The sequence below is a fragment of the Carcharhinus amblyrhynchos genome, chromosome 34 (assembly GCF_965287045.1).
Source record: "Carcharhinus amblyrhynchos chromosome 34, sCarAmb.v2.hapA, whole genome shotgun sequence".
NCBI lineage: Eukaryota > Metazoa > Chordata > Chondrichthyes > Carcharhiniformes > Carcharhinidae > Carcharhinus > Carcharhinus amblyrhynchos.
The window spans coordinates 17,881,315-17,902,010 of NC_137357.1; the positions used below are offsets into that span (position 1 = coordinate 17,881,315).

The 20,696-nt window shown below is 45.6% G+C and overlaps 1 protein-coding gene across 13 annotated transcripts in view; it reads right to left on the reverse strand.

Moving 5' to 3' along the window:
* Window positions 1-294: 294 nt before the first annotated feature.
* The window catches only part of aak1b (AP2 associated kinase 1b), a 126,077-nt gene continuing 105,675 nt past the window's right edge, over window positions 295-20,696 (reverse strand). For 9 of the 13 annotated variants that reach the window (XM_080217246.1, XM_080217239.1, XM_080217242.1 and 6 more), the window contains one exon: window positions 295-1,901. In XM_080217246.1, the coding sequence (XP_080073372.1) occupies window positions 841-1,901 (1,061 nt within the window). In that variant the 3' untranslated portion in view covers window positions 295-840. Of the gene's footprint in view, window positions 1,902-10,435; window positions 20,143-20,696 lie in introns of those variants that run through there. The other 4 variants (XM_080217245.1, XM_080217247.1, XM_080217244.1 and 1 more) reach the window with 1 other exon arrangement.

The following is a 20,696-nucleotide window of genomic DNA, read 5'->3' on the forward strand; positions in this document are numbered from 1 at the left end:
CAGTTCAGAACGGAGTTGAGGAGGAACTTCTTCACTCAAAGGGTGGTGAATCTCTGGAATTCTCTGCCCGTTGAAGTGGTGGAGGCTGCCTCGCTAAATATTTTTAAGAAGCGGGTTGATGGGTTTTTGATAAGAGAGGGGATTAAGGGTTATGGGGAGAGGGCGGGAAAGTGGAACTGAGCCACGACAGATCAGCCATGATCTTATTGAATGGCGGGGCAGGCTCGAAGGGCCAGATGGCCTACTCCTGCTCCTATTTCTTATGTTCTTATGTTCTTATGTTCTTATGAGGCAACTGCTTGAGTTACTGAACACTGTGCAATGTGAGACAGTCATCTGGTGCGTTTCTCAGCCATCTCCAGTATTTTTAAAGTGAAGGTTTGAGGTTCAGTCCAGCACACACCTTAAATAAAGCTGGACTCCTCGCAGCCAGCGAAACCATTGACACAACTCCGAGGGTGAAACGCTTCATAATCCTAATTCTACTGTAATTATTGGTGCAATTGAGCCAAGCGTGAGTGGAGTCCAGAATAGACAGACAGACAATCTGGATCTGATTTGACAAACCCTTTGCTGCCTTGCCCAGAGGGTGGTCATTCTGTCAGCTTGGGCCTTGAATGCCCAAGAGAGAGAGAGAGAGAGGGACAGCGAGAGAGAGAAAAAGTCAGATTATTTGCACAATACCAAGGCCTGAGATTCGACAATTTAACAGGTTTGACATAGCCCCGTTAAGGTGGTGAGGAAAAAGGTTCTACTATCCCCTCAGCCAGTTACAAAGTGAGATACTGCAATTTGAACCAATGCTTCCTCCACAAAAAAAAAAGCCTGGGGGTTTGTGTCTTAAGGTTTCTGATTTCTGGCTTTAGTGGAAAAGGGAGCTGCTGCGAAGGGGTCAGCCCCATGCGCCTGTGAAGTCCTCGGGTGCAGAGAGGTGGGGGTGTCGGCTCCTCGCATTTTCTCCGACGCGTATTCAGCAGTGGGTGCCTGGCTCTGCCACTCCTCCTCTTGGTAGTGACGGGAGTACTTGGCCAGAGCCCGAGGACGGAAGGGCTGAGGGCTGATGGCCGCCAGCAACACTTCCTGAGCCAGCAACGTGCCAGGAGGGTGCGCCTGGTGGTTTGGAAAGTCGGTGGAATTTTTCAAGGGATCCGCTTCACGGTGGGACGCCGCTTCCCTGGACTGCTGATGGGCGCTGGTTTGGAAAGCCGCTGCAGGGTGTGGGATTCCCCCAGGCGATCCAACACATGGGTCTTGAAATCCGGAGAACCTACTCTGAGCCACTGGATGGGCGTCTTGGTCACTGCTCCCCAACTGCCCCTTCTCAGCTATTAACTCTTCATCAGCTTTTGAGCCAGGTGGGTACGAGACAGTCTCCTCCAAGGTTGCCAGTGGTTTCTTTTTGGAGAAGGGCGCCCTCGTGAAGACGTCGACCTCCTCACTTTGATTTCGGGCAGCGCTGACTTTGGCTTTGAACGGGGCGTTGCTGAAAACATCGAGAGCACCCTGCGCCGTTTCAGTGCCCCTCGGGTTCCTGAATGGAGCGGCGGAGAAGACATCCACCTCGCTGGTGGCTTCGCGGTGCCCTTCCTTAGCTGGGGGTTCCAGCAGGTTGGCCACACCCGGATGGACGAGCCCAGAGTCCCCTCCCACCGAATTCTGGGTTCTCCCGGCCTCCTCGTCCTCTTCGGAATCCATCAGGAGGGGTCGGTGGCCGCTGCTGTCCAACGGGTCGCCACCGTCTACGATGCATTCTTCCTCGCTGCTGTGCACAGAGTTGGAGCTGTATGGGCGGGCTTGGCCAGGCCAGTTCACGGCCAAGTTATTGGCCCCCTGAGGGGTGCCAACCTCGGGGGTGCTTTTAGCGATCGACAGAGGATAGCCAGCTGCATCCGTCGGGAAACCTGGAACAGAACAAGAGCTGGTTAGTTTGCTGACACGGCACAACTTCGCTCGCTGAACAGAGCAGGATTGATACTCAATTCAGGGGTTAAAATTTACAGGGTGGCATGATTAAATCCCACTTGCTTTCCAACAACTGCAGAGACTGGTGCCAAAAAAACTAGCCGCTATCACTATACCACCCAGAATATAGTTATTCAGGGGCTTCAGACATTCTTTTCACAATCCAGGTAAAAGGCCATTCACAAGTTGTTTGGGAATAACACTTCAATTGGATAACTTTGACTCGATGCTGTTCATGGTGCACTGGAAATACAACAACCATGACAGACCCGGACTGCCACGATCAGAGTTCGCTCTCTGTAAAGTCTCCAAACCTCTGCGCCTATGAGACAGTCGTGTGCATGTAATGCCCCCATATTTACAGACAGGTAGACAGCAGGAGAGAGACAGGCAGGGGGAGAGAGACAAGACAGTCAGGCAAAGAGAGTGCATGAGCGAGACAGAGGCTGGACTGTGTCTGAAGGAAGCAACACATGCAGTGGTTCCGAAGGCTCTGATAATACACTGTACCTTGGCCGTTCAGGATTACTCCTTGTCCCTCTGCCGCTTCATCAGCTGCTGTGAATTTGCCCCAGAAATCAGCTTTCCAAAGACTCTGGCTCACATTATGTGAATTTGTATTGCTCAGGTTAAGGATAAACATGTGAAGGGTACTGATCAATCAGGTAGCTTGAGCATGTATAAAAAGGGAATGTCACAGGGGCCCGGCCTGCATCATCACCCCCAGGAACGATATTTTGGGTTTTACGTTTTGTTTGCAGTCCTCCACCAGCGGCCGTCATCCCTGTGATTTTTGTTTGATTTATTGATTGTTGGTTTTATAAAAGAATATGTAAAGTGACTGGTTTGTGCCTGGGCGTCCCTGGGGGAGGGAGCACATGGTGTCTGCTGGAATGCTCAAGACACTCCATGAACTTTGGGCACCGCCGGGGCTGGAGTGCATCATCGGCTGCCCACACAACATTTTAATTGGACTTCGAAACATAGGAATCCAACAGTGCAGAAAGAGGCCTTTCGGCCCATTGAGTCCACACCGACCACAATCCCTCCTCGTCCTTATCCCCACAACTCCATGTACTTAATCTGCTGGTCTCCCTAATTCTGAGTGGCAATCTAGCATGGCCAATCAGCCTGACCTGCACATGTCCCCCTTCAGGCTGACCTGTGACTCCACAGCCACAGCAATGTTGTTGACTCTCAACTTGCCTCCAAGGGCAACTGGGGATGGACAGTACATGCTGGCCAGCCAGTGACGCCCGTGGCCCACAAATGGAAAGAAAATATTAAAAGGGGCTGAAGGTCTTATGGTGCAGTTGGAGCATCTCTCCCTCTGAGCCTGAAGCTCTGAGTTCAAGACCCAGGCCTGGACTTATTAGGCATGAAAGGAGATTAAGTTTATTTACTAGTGTCACAAGTAGGTTTACATTAACACTGCAATGAAGTTACTGTGGAATTCCCGAGTGGCCACACTTCGGTGCCTGTTCGGGTACACTCAGAGAGAATTTAGCATGGCCAATGCACCTAACCAGCAGGTCTTGTGGACTGTGGGAGGAAATCGGAGCACCCCAAGGAAACCCACACAGACACAGGGAGAATGTGCAGCCTCCACACAGACTGCATGGGTTTCTTCTGGGTGCTCCGGTTTCCTCCCACAGTCCGAAAGACGTGCTGGTTAGGTGCATTAGCCATGCTAAATTCTCCCTCAGTGTTACCCAAACAGGTGCCGGGGCGGAGTGGGGTGAGCTGATTTTCACAGGAACTTCATTACAGTGTTAATGTAAGCCTACTTGTGACACTAGCAAATAAACTTTAAGCATTCAAATCAATAATGGTGGCCTTGCAGCGTTTAACTGAGAGAAAACTCTGATGGAATTGTTCAAAGTCTGAGAGTTTTGGCAAGAAACACCAAGGAAACTGGGCTGTCCCTGGTGTTCAAGTGGTCCCGAGATTCCTGCTCAAGGCTTCCTGCATTGTTCAACAGAAGTGGGATCCCGATTGAAGCTAACCCGGTCTTTGGTTAGGTCCAGAATTCCTTGTGGGATTTTTCTGGTGAGTTATGTGTCATGGAATATATATCAAAGCGTTTTGCTGACCACTTCTCAGTCAGCTCGGGAGTTACTGAAATCACAGAATTCAAGCTGGGAATCGAACACGGGTCTGTGGTGCCGAGAGGCAGCAGTGCTCACCACTGTGCCACCCCAGAGTGCTCCTGACACAATTCAATGGGCTGATCATCAGCCAAGGAATATTTCATTGCCTCCCCTCTCTTACCCAAAGGGAACAAAGTACATGTGATGATATATTATGAAAAGGTAAATAAAAAGGGACTGTGGTCCTTTCAGAGGTAATCCATTAGTTTCTATTGAAGTACTTTCACCAGTATAAGAAGGGACTGAGCAGTGTTGTGGCTCTGAGGTGGTACCCCTGCCTCTGAGCCACAAGCTCTGAGTTCAAGTTGCACTCCAAGGCTTGTTGGCTGTGGAAGGAGTGTGGTTCAAACAGATGGGGCAGGTCACCTCCTGTTAATCGTTCCAAACAATTCCCCAAAGGGATGAAGCTGAAGAGTATAAAATGAGACAGCTTGGACATTGGGGTACAAATTGGCAGGAGGCATAAATATATAATGACGTTTTCTGTGAAGAGACCCACCATTTCGAGAAGATTCTATATCGAGTTTCATACTTCACCATTGGGCTTGGATCCATTGACTAGACTTTCCTTCAAGCAGTTGTGCCCCTTTCCACTCCTGCCCTGCAAAACCACCCCACCAACCTTCTTGGTGTAAAGGCAGAGTTCATGAAGTTGCCATCACAGGATGTCATCCCACCATGCAGTGCGCTTGCTCCTTGAAACACCTTCCAATCTGTGTTCCTTCCATGCATTAGGAAGTATGGAGGACAACATCAAAAAGGGGAAGCACTCGAAAGATTTTTAATCTGACAGGCTGCTCTGCCTCACAAAAATCCTCAGCGACAGCAGCACAGCCTGGGTCTGATCAGAAACATGCATGTCAGGGGCTACAGAAACACCACGTACAGTATCCACGGAATAAAGTTTCTCAGTGACATCATTAAGTTGGACAGCATGCACAAATTCCAGAAGGTGCAGGACTGACAAGATACAATGCCGCTGCGAATGGCCTTCTGCCTCACAACGAATTCTGTGATTTCAGTAACTCCCCAGCTGACTGAGAAGCGGTCAGCAAAACGCTTTGATGTGTATTCCATGATACGTAACTCACCAGAAAAATCCCACAAGGAATTCTGGACCTAACCAAAGACCGGGGTAGCTTCAATCGGGATCCCACTTCTGTTGAACAATGCAGGAAGCCTTGAGCAGGAATCTTGGGACCACTTGAACACCAGGGACAGCCCAGTTTCCTTGGTGTTTCTTGCCAAAACTCTCAGACTTTGACCAACTCCATCAGAGTTTTCTCTCAGTTAAACACTGCAAGGCCACCATTATTGATTTTAATGCTTAAAGTTTACTTACTCGTGTCACAAGTAGGCTTACATTAACACTGTAATGAAGTTACTGTGAAAATCCGCTCCCCTCCCTCCGCCCCACTGAGGGTGAATTTAGCACAGCTAATGCACATAACCAGCACGTCTTTCGGACTGTGGGAGGAAACCGGAGCACCCGGAAGAAACCCACGCAGACACGGGAAGAATGTGCAAACTCCACACAGACACGGGGACAATGTGCAAACTCACACAGACGGCGACCCAAGCAGAAATCGAATCTGGGTCCCTGGTGCTGTGAGGCAGCAGTGCTAACCACTGTGCGACCATGCCACCCATGGGTAAAAGAGGGCTTGAAACTGTATAGTGTATCATAAAAAATAATTGTGGCCTTTCAATTCTTTATGTGTATGGATAACCTCTTTGGCTGCCTCTCCAAATACTTTGTACAGTGTTGGAACTTGTAACACGATACAGTACTGGAACGCATATATATTAGTGTTTGGACTTAATGGGCCCAATTTTACTTCTGCATGTAGGTGGGTGGATCTTCAATGAGTTACAACCTTGGCTAGTTATGAATTCAATGAAAACTTAAAAAAAGAATTCCTGTTGTGTAAATTTGAAGCTATCTGGAAGCATTGTCACGTTGATGGTCTAATATATAATGAACCACAATGTTTCCACCATGGGCATATTTTCAAAATGTAATACTGCACTTGGCACAAGGTAAACTGATCGGTCAGTTGCTGTTTTGTGCAACACGATGTCTGAAGGACTGTCAAACATTCGCCAATCCCTTTTAACAAAGACAGCATCTGCCTTGACCAGTCACTACAAATCAATAGCTCTGCTGGCCAGGCGTGTCAACTTAAGTCAGAATTTTAGCAAATATGCCAAGATCAAGGCGTGTTTCCTAAAAAGCTTCCTGCCATCCTGGGTTTGAGAAAGGGTGAACCCTGCTGGGGATGAGGCAATTTCCCAGCCCACGGCTCCCTGTGTTCTGCTCTCTCTCTCTCCACCCCCACCTTGGCAAAGAGAGTCAAATGTTACTTCAGTTCACATCGTGGGAGACCAGAAGGACCTATTTCTTTTTTCCCCGCAAGAGACGCTTAAAAGAAAAGCAGCGGCTGAGGTAACTGAGTGGAATGGGTTTAAAACTGGAAGCGAAAACCATCAATTTCAACATCATGCACGGACTGTAGTTATCAGTAACTAGGCAGATTTTTATAAGGTATGTGCCTTGTAAAACACAGTAAGAAGTCTCACAACACCAGGTTCAAGTCCAACAGATTTATTTGGTAGCAAAAGCCACTAGCTTTCGGAGCACTTGTTGCCCCTTCGTCAGGTGACTGGGAGTTCTATTCACAAACAGGGCATGTAAAGACACAAACTCAGTTTGCAATTTTTGTTACCAAATAAACCTGTTGGACTTTAACCTGGTGCTGTGAGACTTCTTACTGTGTTTACCCTAGTCCAACGCCAGCATCTCCACACCTTGTAAAACAGCCAGTAGGTGACTATTCTGTGCTTCCTTCACCCCAGCCTATCTTACCCTGGGTTAATTTGGTAGTTTGGAAAAGGTGGTTGCTGAGTGGCTGAGCAAATGTTAGGTGTCAACAAATTCCTATCATAGAAAAATCACAGAATCCTGACAGTTGTAGAAGAGGCCATTCAGCCAACTGAGTCTGCACCAACTCTCTTACTCGAGTATCTTAACCAGGCCCTCTCTCCCACCCCATCCCTGTAACCCCACACATTTTACCACGGTTAATCCATCTAACCTACACATCTTGGGACGCTATTGGGCAATTTAGCATGTCCAATCAACCTAACCTGCACATCTACAGAGTGTGGGAGGAAACTGGAGCACCCGGAGGAAATGCATGCAGATACAGGAAGATGGTGCAGGCTCCACATAGACAGTGACCCAAGCCGAGAGTCAAACCAGGGACCCTGTGGCTGTAAGGCAGCAATGCGAACTCACTGTGCCACCGGGCTGCCCTGTGTGTTTTTATCCGAGATTTTTCTTTAACAAAAGAAACAAAATAATTAGGCCTGATCAATCCTGCACCCCTTGCATGCACTTTCACAGCCAAAAGGTACAAACTACAGACAGAAAATCGTTCCCCATTTGGACATAAATTTTAGTCCTTCTGTATTTTAAGGCGGGGAATGTGTGAGCAGCTTGATGAGAGGACATAAAGGGAAATGGTTGCAATATTGTCTGTCACACACACGCACACACAAAGACCACACAGACACACACGCAGTCAGTTCACAAAACATGCGGGTTCACGCTCAACATCTTGCAAAGACATGGAAAGAAGTTTTGGGGTGCAATCCACACAGACTCCATCACTCTGCGTACATCCATTCCGCTCATGAATAATGCATTCCAGAATACACATACAGAGCTTTTTTAATCCTCCATGTAAAGCCCTTCAATTTTACGGGATTTAAATCACGATCCAAGATTGCAGACTTAATCCACGGAATGACTTTGAAAACTAAATCTCAGCAAATGCTGATGCATTGCATCAATGGCAGCAGATAGAAATGGCAGGGATTTTGTCTGAAAGCTCATTATATCTGCCACAAAAATAACAGGTTTTACAGAATTTGGAATCATCAATGCACTTGATTGCAAGTGGAATCAATTTTTGAGGTTCCAGAGATGCACTTTTAAAAAAACTTCTTACCTGAACAGATGCGCTGTGAGGCTTTCAAATGCCATTTCTGTCAACCTCTAGTAGCACTTACAGAAAAGCTCAGGTAGAGTTTAGTACAGTTCAGAAACAGATTCACTCATCCTTAATTTCATTTTCCACCCTCCCCATCACATTCTTCTTTCTCCTGACGGCCTTATGGCATTCCCACTAGACTATTCATCCAGAAACTCAACCAATGTTCTGAGGATCTGGGTTCGAATCCCCGCAATAGCAAATGGTGGAATTTGATTTCAAATTAAAACAAAATCTGGAATTAACAATGTACTGATGACCATGAAACTATTGTTGATTGTCGGGGAAAAAAAACCCTCTGGTCCAATAGGAAAGGAAATCTGCTGCCCTTACCTGGTCTGGCCTACATGTGACTCCAGAGCCCAAGCAATGTGGTTGGCTCTCAAATGCCCTCTGAAATGGCCAAGCAAGCCACTCAGTTGTATTAGCATTTCAAGAACGCAGCTCACCACCACCTTGTCAAGGTCAACTAGGGATGGGCAATAAATGCTGGCCCAGCCAGTGAAGCCCATGTCACCTGAATGAATAAAACAGAAAAGCTGTCCTCTGAATTCTCTCATCGGTTTGTAACAGCCAGATTTGGAAATACAGTTCTTTTTGTTGGCTTTTGAAATTGAAATGCGTTCATTGAATCGCCGCTGGGTTCCAGGGCTGAGTATATTCAAGCGAGCACTCCTCTTGCACTTCCTCTGCCTACATCTCCCAGTACAATCAGCATCAGCAACCTCTTATGGGGTTTGATAAAAGTACCCCTTCTGTGCTTCAGCGTTCTTTAGCACTCCCCCACACCCCCAGCTTGAGGAAGGCACCTGCCGTGTGATGTTTCCACTTTCCCAATGCCAAGATGGACCCACAGTTTAAAATGAAGAGGTCTCCTGTTTAAGACAGCGCTGAGGAGAAATATATTCTCTGAGGGTCTGGGCAATTCTTTTCCTCAGAGAGGGGTATCTATGTAAGGCAGAGTTAGATTCTTGATTAACAAGCAGATATGAGGGCACCATCAGATGGTACTGAATGGTGGAGATGGTCTGAGAGGTGAATGGCCGATACCTGATCCTAGTTTGTATATTTATGCTCGAAACCATGCTGGGGTGCCCAATTCCTTACTGGGGGGGGGTGGCCAATAGCTGGAAGTGACAATTGTGGAAACACTTAATGGCACAGTGTTGAAGTTTATTTAAAGTTTAACGTCACAAGTAGACTTACATTAACACTGCAATGAAGTTACTGTGAAAATCCCCCAGTTGCCACACTCTGGGGCCTGTTCAGATTCACTGATGGAGAAATTAGCAAGGCCAATGTATCTAATCATAACCAGCACATCTTTTGGAGTTTGGGAGGAAACCGGAGCACCCGGACGAAACCCACACAGACACGGGGAGGACTTCGGTACAGGCAGTGACCCAAGCCAGGAATTGAACCCAGGTACCTGGTGCTGAGAGGCAGTCGTGTTAACCATTGTGCCACCTCGCTGCAACATGAGATGGCACTGTCTGCATTTAAGGTGCTGCTCGGTCCTCAGTCAGGGAGCGTTGCTCAGCTTTGGGCTGGAGGGTCAGAGCCAAATTTAAAACAAGTCCACTTGCACCATACCATTGCAGTGCAAAGGCATCCTTCCACTCCAGACCCACTGCTTTACACTCCCACCAACTTCACGAGATTGGAAAAAAACCTAGGAAACAAGACGACTGTGGATTCCTCCGATGGTTTGAACAATTCAAGTGTTATCATCACCACCTGAAGGTCATGTCCAAAATGCCATGATGCAGGAATCCACTCCTATTTTCAACACAGCCTTGGCTGGGTTCTCATTGGCTGGAGAGGACTTGGGAGGGTTGGGGGTGTAAACTATTGCCTGACAACCTCCAAGGTGGTTAGAGGGGAGAGATATACAAAAGGGTCCAGAGGGGCAATTTTTTCACGCACATGGTGGTGACTGTCTGAAACGAGCTGCCAGAGGTAGTAGTAGAGGTAGGCGCAAGTTTCTCTTTTACAAAGCGTTCAGACAGTAAGATGGATAAGATGGTTATAAAGGGATATGGGCCAAACGCAGGGCAATTGGGAACAGCTTAGTGGTAAAAACTGGGCAGCATGGGCAAGTTGGGCCAAAGAGTCTGTTTCCACGCTGAAAACCTCTATGAGAAGAGGAGCTGCAGAATTGGCTCGCACTCATTCCTGCCTGCCTAACTTGTTGAAGGCGCAGACACAGAATTGCGGGCATTAGGGTGGGGATAAATCAGCAAAGGAGACTAAGACACGATACAAATCTCATTTTAAGATATGCATCAAAACATTATTTATTGGGAAAATGATCACTTGGATACATTACAATGTAAAGTATAGATACAATGTCGTCATCAGCAAGACCCCCCTTTTGTCACTAGAATCTGTACAAAAATACTCTGCTTTGATTTGATCTGCAGCTTTACTTTGCTCAGTAATGCTTAAAACGTTCACCCTTCTGCAACACTTAATGCAAACCAGCATTCCAGTAAATATTGCGACTGCAGAGAATCAAGGCTGGGGGGGCATCTCTCCTCTTAGCAGGAGTTACAGAGGACTTCAGGTTTCGCAACAAAATCCATCTTTGGCAAGCGAGCCATGATGGTTTTTGGGAGGGTGGATGAAGGGGCTTGGGGGAGGGAGGGAGGGGAGGGAGGTCGCATGTCTCATGGCTGCGCCTGCCAGTGCCACAATAAGGGTGATCGCTTACACATTTACTCAAGCGTTGAACTGGCAACACAACCCGAGAGGAAATAGGGAAACCGGGGTGCATTCTACAAAGCCTGGAATGGAGAATACAGAAGCAGCGTCCGTGTGGGAGGAACAGAAATAAAACACATCATTGACACACAGTCTGGGTAAGCCAGAGAGAAGGAGATATTGGAGATTTGAAATCTCACAGCAAGGTCAAAGCTCATCAAAGCTTGCCAGAGAGCCTTTCACAATTGCCCTCCCAGTTTTGGTCACAAACAGCTTTGAGTTTGCTTCTTGCACTGACCCTTTACTTCAAATAAAAACCAATGTTTTTTTTTAATCCAGAGTACCTCCCTTGGTTGAGGTTTTGAAGAGTGCACGTACACAGACATCACATTATACTAGAATTGCACAATACTGCAGCTGGAATAACTACAAGTCACAACAGTATAGCCTTATTGATATGAATATAAAAAGCAAGGGGTAACAGCAATGACCTCCAAGAGATCTAGTCGCGAACCCACAATGATCTGAAACTACAGTAGCAGAAGTTGCATAGGTTTGCAACGCGTGAACCGTCAATAAAACTTCGGATTGGAAAGAGGGCATTTTACAGGCAGTTCAAATGTACATTATTTCAACTGATGATGGAGTTCGGGGAAAAAAAAACATTAGTTCTGCAGGAAGCAAAACAAACAAGGAAGCGAGTGCAGCTGACAAAGATGTGATTCCAGGTTACAACAATAAAGACACGAAGTAGAGAAAGTGAAATGCAGACGAGTGCAGTATTAGAAGGAACATAAATAAGTCAGAACGGGAAATCTCATTAATAATTGAAATAAAATATGTTAACACAGATTGGCTTCAGATGGATTGAACCTGGGTGCTGAACAAGGAGTTATACAAACAGTCCACAGAATGAAGCTGTCAGGATACTGTTATGTTATTAACTCATTTTTCATTTTGAGGCAAAGGGTTGATGACAGGAGTCATGCCTACTCCCAAAATAAAGGTCACATCTGCACAATCTTTCCACCATTCTTTATGTTTGAGACCCACTCCTCGCCCAGTTCCTTCCATGGTGCATGTTTATTTTACAGACGAGTGTGCCCGCTCTCAGCAGCGTCCCTCCTGCTGCCGCCAGCGTTACTCTGCAAATGGCTCCAGCAGCAAGATTTCACACACAACACCACTCCCTTATCAGCCTCTGCCCTGTGGCCAGGTGAGGGAGTTACGCAACGCACAGGGTACATGTTAGCTGTGGCTTCCAACCTGAGGCATTTCACCAATCACTTGCACCCAAAGCAGACGAATTTCACACATGTAATACCTGGAGACAGTGGTATTCCAAACTGCTTGCTCCACCCACCTTGGCCTCTGCTGCCCAGTGAAGACAGGGGCAAGATACCTGTGCACTTTACATCAGCATCTCAGTCAATGCAGCCCCCATCATGTGAAAGAATTTCCAATTCTTGGAAACGATCTTAAAGCACTCACATTTCCACCCACGAGGTTAAGGGCACCCACGGCATGGGTCAGCAATGCTTCACACGTGCGAGTGCCAGTTTTGCTCTGATGAGGCAACATTGTGAGGGAAAAGGGGCATTGTCCCCTTACAATGAAACCACCAAGTGCAAAACCAAACAAGTAATTTTCATGCATTTCAGTGACACATATCCCACCAACCTCAAAGCATGATTCAAATCACATGAGTTGCAGAGAGTTTCAGTAACTGCAACAACACTGTCCCTAGGTAATGCCCAATTTTGACTGCACTGCCAGGACCTCACTTTTCTTCCCTTCCAACATAATTTTGCCCAATGAAATTTTGGCAGAGCAAGACGAAAGTTGTGCCAGCACTGCCAAAATTAATTCTGACCCATTTGGAACAATAGAACACAGGGCATAGCCCACAACTAGAAAAGCAAATTCACACAGAATTTCCACTGCATAAACTGTTTTATGATGTCTCTGACAGGGACTGAGAATTCACTCACACTTGGTAATTTACTAGCGAGGCATACTTCTGTGCCATTTGACAGAAAGGTGGGTGTGGGGATGACAGGGAAGTGAGGTTGCGAGGATTAATTGCGGTGTACACCAGTGTGGGTTTTAACGGTTGAACACAGGAAAAGAGCAGGGGATTGAGAAGCGAAGTCAGAAGCATGCCAGACATGTTGCTCCACGATAATTTGATCTAGCATTCCAAAGATGACACAAATGAAATTCGAGTGTATCTCTCAGGCACACACAATTTCCCCAATCTTCTCTGAAAATACACCAATCTTAATTTGCGTGTGGACTGTATGCAGTACACCTGGACTTCCTGTCTTCATCGCCATCAGCCAGATGAGAATATCAGGAAGTATGGACTTCCTTCATCATCCCCAGATTCTCCACAGAAATAGCATTACACTTCAGGACCCAACAGGCAGATCTCAGAGATGCCCTTGATGATCACCGGTGAGGGGAAAGGGTTTTTGGAAATACACAACACGATTCCCAGAAAAAAGTCAATCAAGTGTTTTAAAGATGCCCCTATGAGTGGATGAAGGAAACCTGGATGGCACTGCAGCCTTGAGATTTACAGCAAGGCTTTGATAAAATACTAAAATCGAAATGGACACTTTCTGTGGTAATTTGGTTAATGGGATTAGGAGCAAGTCCAAATCAAAAAATGCATGTTACAGGTGGTGTCCTCCCAGGGATCAGTCCTCAACGTGTTACTGATTTTTACCCATTAACTAGACACTGGTATTAAAGGTATGGCAATTGAGAATGTCCACTGCACGATAAATCTGAACATGATTTACAGACAGTCGTGGAATATAATCTGACGTAAATAGATTTTGATTTGGAAGGGAAATAAGCCGTACAATATTTCATCTGGATAACTACGCTGACATGCATATTAGAAGCACCAACTCAGGATACGTTCATTATTAATAGGGAATGATGGTGAAGGAGAGAAAGGGAGCAAGGTGTTATTCAACATGGGTCAGCAAATTGCACAGCCAATACAGAGAAGTCATTGCCAAAGCAAACAGGGTTTTAGGGTTCTCAAATTGTCCAAATCAAAGGATGTTACTCAGTTCCTTGATCACACCACTGAGAGTAATGCGCCAGGTTTGGTCCCTTCAAGTAGTGGTGGCCTTGAAGACAGTTAGGAGAATGATTCCGAAATAAAACAAAACCTTTCTCAGAGGGTGCATTTACTCTTGAGTATGAAACACTGATGAAGGTTTACAAATGTAGTAAAAAGGTTGGATTGCATGCCTATTGACAGATTATTCCTAACACATGGTTCATGCCAGCTCAGGAAGGTGGGATCAAGTAGGTGGCAGTGGAGAGGGAGGGTGAACACAGCGGGTCATGGCTAAATGCCGTGGGAACAGCTGTTCCCCTTGATTGAGGGGTCAATCACACAAAGGGGCAGATTTGTAGGGTGAGGGGCAGGAGATTCAGAGGGGATTTGAGAAAAGACATTTTCACTCAGGGGGTGGTGGGAATCTGGAATGCACTGACTGGGAAGGTAGTCGTGGCTCGAAAACGTACAACCTTGAAGAAATATGTGTATGAGCACTTGAAATATCTTACCATTCAACAATGTGAGACCGCAGGAAAATGGGATTAGCGCGCCTTTAGTGACATATTGTCGGAGTAGACTCGATGGACCGAAGAGCCTTTTCTGTATTGTATGACTCTCTCTATAACTCATGTGTGGGCCAAACTTGACAGAATTGATCAATAGGATCTTGAGCTACCCTGAAGTCTGCTCCCCATGTTAACTGTTCGATGTGACATATTCAATTATCCATGATTGCACCTTCTCTCCTCGCCTTTTCAACATGCCCTGTGCTTTAGGCATTGACGCCTGAGCCAAGGTGCTCAGTTATAAGAATACTGTGGGCAACGTGAGGCAACATAGCAACAAGAATACAGGACAAGGCCACAGGTCCAATGGCATGTATTATTCAGAGTCCTTCTCATTGTTTCAAAAGAATCCTATTGAATGACAATCATTGCTGTTATTGATGCTGGGGCTGAACCAACTCAGAATGGGGTCAACAGCAACAGAAGAAAGAAGAGGACAGCAGTTTCTTTATTCTCACAAAGAGAACAAGAGAACTGTAAATGATTTCTCTTTTGCCAAGACAATCAGGGGAACGTGGTAACTGGCAGAGAACAGTGACTTTCACCGTTCAACAGGCATACAATTTGCACTTGGAGGAAACATTGACAATTCAGGATGGAATTCTTACAGCAGTATTTGAATAAGCATATGAATAAGCAGCTGCAGTGTAACCTCAAATAGTATTCGCAGCTGAAGGTTGTACTGATCGGGAGATTAACATCAACATACTGAACATTAAAGGTTAAAGTTAAAGTTTAAAGTTTATGTATTAGTCACAAGTAGGCTTATGTTAATTGAAGTTGCTGTGAAAATCCACCAGTTGCTGCACTCCGGCGTCTGTTCCAGTACACTTAGGGAGAATTGAGCATGGCCAATGCACCTAACCAACACATCTTTCAGATTGTGGGAGGAAACCGGAGCACCCAGAGGGTACCCAAGCAGACACGAGAAGAACATGCAGGCAGACAGTGGACGCGAGCCAAGAATCGGACCTGAATTCCTGGCGCTGTGAGGCTGCAGTGCTGACCACTGTGTCATCGTGCTGCCAATATTTTGGCTCTTTATGTATTCACACTCAGAGTTTGGGATGGGACGGGGAGGGGCTGAAGTCGGGGGGCGGGGGGGGGGGGGGGGGGGGGCGCGTGCACAGTGTTGATTCACACATACTGCAATGTGCTTATTCAATTCAACAATCCAGAAAACATGAACTCATCAGCATTCCCTGTGGTTGAGCCACTCCCTTAACAGCCCACAGCTCGATATTCCAGTTTCCAGTCAGCTTAACTGAAAGCAGAAAAATTGCACTGACTAAAGGATGGTGTTGATAAAAAATCAATGATCTCATGATTTCTCTTGTTTCTTTGTGACTATTTCCGGATATTCACAACAAAAAAAAATCAGACACTCAAGTGAAGAACTGTGCTGAGAAAATGGAACCGTTCAGGTTCACACAGGAGGGGAACATAAAATGTCCTCTCCTGGAGGCTGCAGTCATTTTGGAGATTTGTAATTTAAACTCAAGCACTCTGGGACACATCTCATTGAATTTTTGGCCACCTTCAATCCCTGCAGTTGGAAACGGTCTCCTCTCTTGAACACCAAGTGCTCGACTCAGAAAAAGAAAGCCAAAACAAACCCACCAACACTTCCTGTCTCCTTCAGGATGCTAAATTTAAAATGATTTCAACGTCCAAGTCAGCAGAACCGTTCCTCCAAGAAGTCAACCTCCCTCTTGTGCCTTTCCCATTACTCGTGATTCCAAGTAAACACATGATGAACCCAACACCAAATTCCACTTCGAGTCACTTCTCTTAACCCCTCATTGCTAATCAAATCTGACACACAATGCCAAAACATGGCTTCACTATGGACATTCTCATTGGCCGATTTCCTGGATTTGCCAAGATCCAGCTCAACTATTACTTCCTGCATGTGAATGTCAACTTCTCAAGATTTCTGCCTGACATTGAACTGAATCAGAAGCAGTTACTCATTAGTTGCAGCTACAACAAAAATAGTACTATTTATGTTGATATAATCAAGTCAAGACCATTGTTTTAAAAGGAGCCAATCACACCACTGTGTGGAAGTGCAAAATTCCAACTGGTGTTTTGGGGAATGCAGTCCGTAATTCTATCGTTTTACAATTGGAAGCCAAGGTGTGGAGATGCTGGCATTGGACTGGGGTAGGCACAGTAAGAAGTCTTACAACACCAGATTGGGATCACAAGCTTTTGGAGAGCCGCTCCGTCCTCACGTGAGTTTGCAAACGGAATTGCTTACTCAGAATAACCAAGTACGGCAAATGCCCTTTTTTTTCCATCAGATCCTTGTACTGCACACAACAGTAAGATCTCTCAGACCCACTGGACTTGCCCACCAGTTTGGCACTCCAATAACCTCACGTGGCCTTTACCTGGTCCGAACCTGGCTGGGTCAATAGAAGCAGCCTCAACAGGGTCAAGGAGCAAAAATAGGGAAAAGACGCAAGCAAGAGAAAGGACACACCATAGTTCAACATTTCCTTTTTCATCAATTCTCTTCCCATCTGCTGCAAAGAGCATATCAATCTTCCACCGCAGAGGTGTGTTCATCCCTTTGGCACTGTCCTGTCCAGGTCCCTTGGGTTAACTTATTCAAAACTTGGGTGATAGGTAGAAAGTTATGTTCTGCCTGATGTCTCTTCTTACTTGCTAACTTTCATTTGGTATTGATTTCACTTGAAGTTTAATGAATTCTATCCAACCTCGACCTCACAACGAACACAAGACTCCAAGTTCTTGGGTACCAGTCAGTCCAAGTTGAATCCCATGTGCACAAGTTGGTGAAAAGTGGGAACCCGATTTTTCTTCTCTCTGCCGGTTGGTACGGAATGGAGACATTGGGCCATTTCAGCATATTAGCTCTAAGTGTGAATCATACTTCAGTACAGCATGGAAGGAGGCCATTCAGCCCAGTGAGCCTGTGCTTGGTCTAAGAACAATCTAGTCAGCTCCAGTCCCCCACTCTTGGCAACCCTGAAATTTCATTTCTCAGTCCAAGTATTTATCCTATGCTCTTTTGTAGGCCACTATCCAAACTGTATCCACCACCCTAATCTGACATCAGCATGCTTTCTGAGCCACGAAGGAAAGCAGTCAAGTCTTCATAAATCTACTCAACTGACCAACATCAAACAATTGACTTTGCTACCCTGTCTTGAAAAATGATGCCCACCGCTCCTTTGAGTCAAGTCCTCACTTGAAATCCTGTTTGCAATAAACCTCCTTCTCCTCCACCACAACATCATTTTTGAAGGACTAAACTCAACAGGCATACAAAGAGGCACTGAGGAACAGTGAACTGCATCACAACAGACTGCAAGTAAGCACCTGAATCACCATGCTTGGGGGGAATTCTTGAACAGTCGTCCCAAAAAAATGAACATTCGGATGCACGTCACATTTTTGCGATCAGTCTGCAACAATAAACAGAATGCTTTAACATTATGAGGATAAGGCGGGAAAGTGGAGTTGAGGATTATCACATCAGGTCAGTCATTGAATGGCACAGCAGATTTGATGGGCCGATTGGCCTACTTCCACTCCTGTGTTTTATGGTCTGTGATGGAGGATGTGTTTATTTTATGACCAGACTTCATCTTGAGCCACTTAATTTACAGAAAAAAACTCAACGAGATTCTTTTTCAGAAGCTTTTTTTGATAGGGTCCATTGGTTTGAGAATAATCCCTTTTCAATGCAGGCCAGAAATCTCATCTTCACCAAGCAAAACAGGGAGAAGACAACAATTGTTGTGCATTGTTCCTGAGGTCAGGACGACTTGATATAAAGAACGACACACAATCAGAGATCAGAGTACAAAGGAGGAGAGTGGGTGAAGAATGCAAAACGGTCTCCAAGAACAATTGACTCCTATGAATCAGTCCAAGCTTTCCCTTGATGAGGTTCCAGTTAGGTTAAGAAATAGACTCAACTGAAGAGAGATTTGGATCCAACAGTCACAACATTGCACTATGGGACAGTTATCGGCCTGCATAACGGTGTTGGAAAAGCCCATTTTGCAACTCTTCACCACCATAAAAAAACTGCATCAGGAACAGTTTTCAATTTGCAATCATAGCGAGGCACATTTAAAATGCTGACTGTAATCTTCTCCAAATGTCCAAGGATGGGTAAATTCTGACTTGAGTAGGGCTGACTTCCAGATTTGCTATCGAAACCACCAAGCAGGTTATCATAGAGACAGAGGAGGGGAGCACAAGAGAAAGAGAGAGAGAGAGAGAGAGAGAGGCACACACACATACACATACAGAGGGCAAGAGTGCGACAGAGACAAGAGAGAGGGGACAAGCAAGAGAGAGGTGGGGGGGAGGGTGGTGTGAGAGAGAAAGACAGACAGACAGAGACAGAGGAGAAACATGAGAGCAAGAGACAGACAGAGGGGGAGAGAGAGAGAGAGACAGGGAGGGTGACAGGCAGGGAGAATGATTTAACAGTGATCTGTATATAGAAATCAGTCACTGTATATTAGACCCTCACTATAACACTGATTAGAATTTCAACATATATTGCTAAAGACGTCCTTCCTGTCAAATACAGACACCATACAAATTACATCAGTCTATCCAATAATTTCACTTGATTGATTCTAAAAACAACCTTGCAAAGGCAGGATACAGTCAAAAGATCACATGATCTTTCCCAGTCCAGTACATTCCTCAATTCCTTTTTTATGAAGTTGTGACTTAATGGTATGATAGATTTTCTTTTAAACTTAGAGACCAGTCAGTAGTTCTGCTCACGGTTATGGTTTTACCCATTGGAGTCAGGCTCTTCTTGTCGGGTTATCAGAATTTCTGCTTTGAAAAGACAATAGTCAAGACAGATTCCAAATAGTTCTCCACCCCGCCACACACACACACACACACACACACACACACACACACACACACACACACACACACAATTAAACATGACCTAAATCCAATGCAAATTTCGTTCCAAGATTCAAGTAATATCAATTTCAAATGGTTTTTACAACCAGAAGTTTGCATTCCCCTATTAATGCATTCAGAGACAACGCAAATAGCTGTGTTTGACATGCAAACCTTGAAGTCTTCAGTGCCAAGACTCTAGAAACTGGAGTCAGAGGCCCTCAACTTCTCTTGCATCATTGCTAGAAACAAACAGCTTTTGCTCATGCAACGAACAGCTCTCATACAAACTGTTGACATTGGCGGTTCCACAGGAATTCCCGATGTGACAATCTAGCCTCCAACAAGAGTAATAGTCTCCTTTTTTTTCCCCCTCTCATTTGCACTTTTTTTTGCTGAAAACGCCAAAAAATAAATCAATTTCAATGATGGAAAAATGTCAAAAAGGACATGCTGGTTAGATAGGACACAACAGTTAAGACAAGTAAACGAAAACGTAGCCCAGTTCCTCAGTTAGTGAAACCCCCTCGTCACAGGTAGCATGGAAAATCCAGAGAGGGAGATGAAAAAGTTGACGGAGAGGACTGCTGAACTTAACGTGCTTGCTGGGCCATCCTACAGGTCTATCAGTTGATCCACAAGCAGTAAAGACCTAGCTAAGTTGGGAAGGCTGGATTCAGAGCTCCCACTGTTGTTTCTAGAATGACCACCTGGAAGGGCAAGACAAATTGATTTACCATCAAGCAGCAGAGACTTAACACATCACGTGATAAACAAGACGTCATTAAATACACAAGAGCGGGGAAAAGGCTAAACAAATTTCTAACAAGCTGATGGTCTCATGTTACGCTGCGCAAGGGGTGTCAAGGCTCAACTTCATCAAACTACAGCTGTGGGTGGCAGGGGGGGCGGGGGGAACAATTGAGCAAGCATTGCAGAAATAATTCAGTCCTCATGTTGAACTTTTAATTCTGCTGTTCACTGCAGTTGAAGGTGAGTGGCTTTCACATTCACAATACAAACTTTCCTTTGTGAATTGGTCACGATCCAAAGTCAAGGAGGGGAAATGATGGCTTCTTGATAACGTCACTGCTTCTGAATTGCAGAAGCCCAGGCCTGGGTGTGAACATTGATTCAAATCCCACCACAGCAGCCAGTGGAATTTAAATTCAATGAATAAAAATCTGGAAGATGAAACTAGTCTCAGGAGTGCTGACCATGAAACTACTGTCATTTGCCAGTGATACCCATCCGGTTTGGGAAT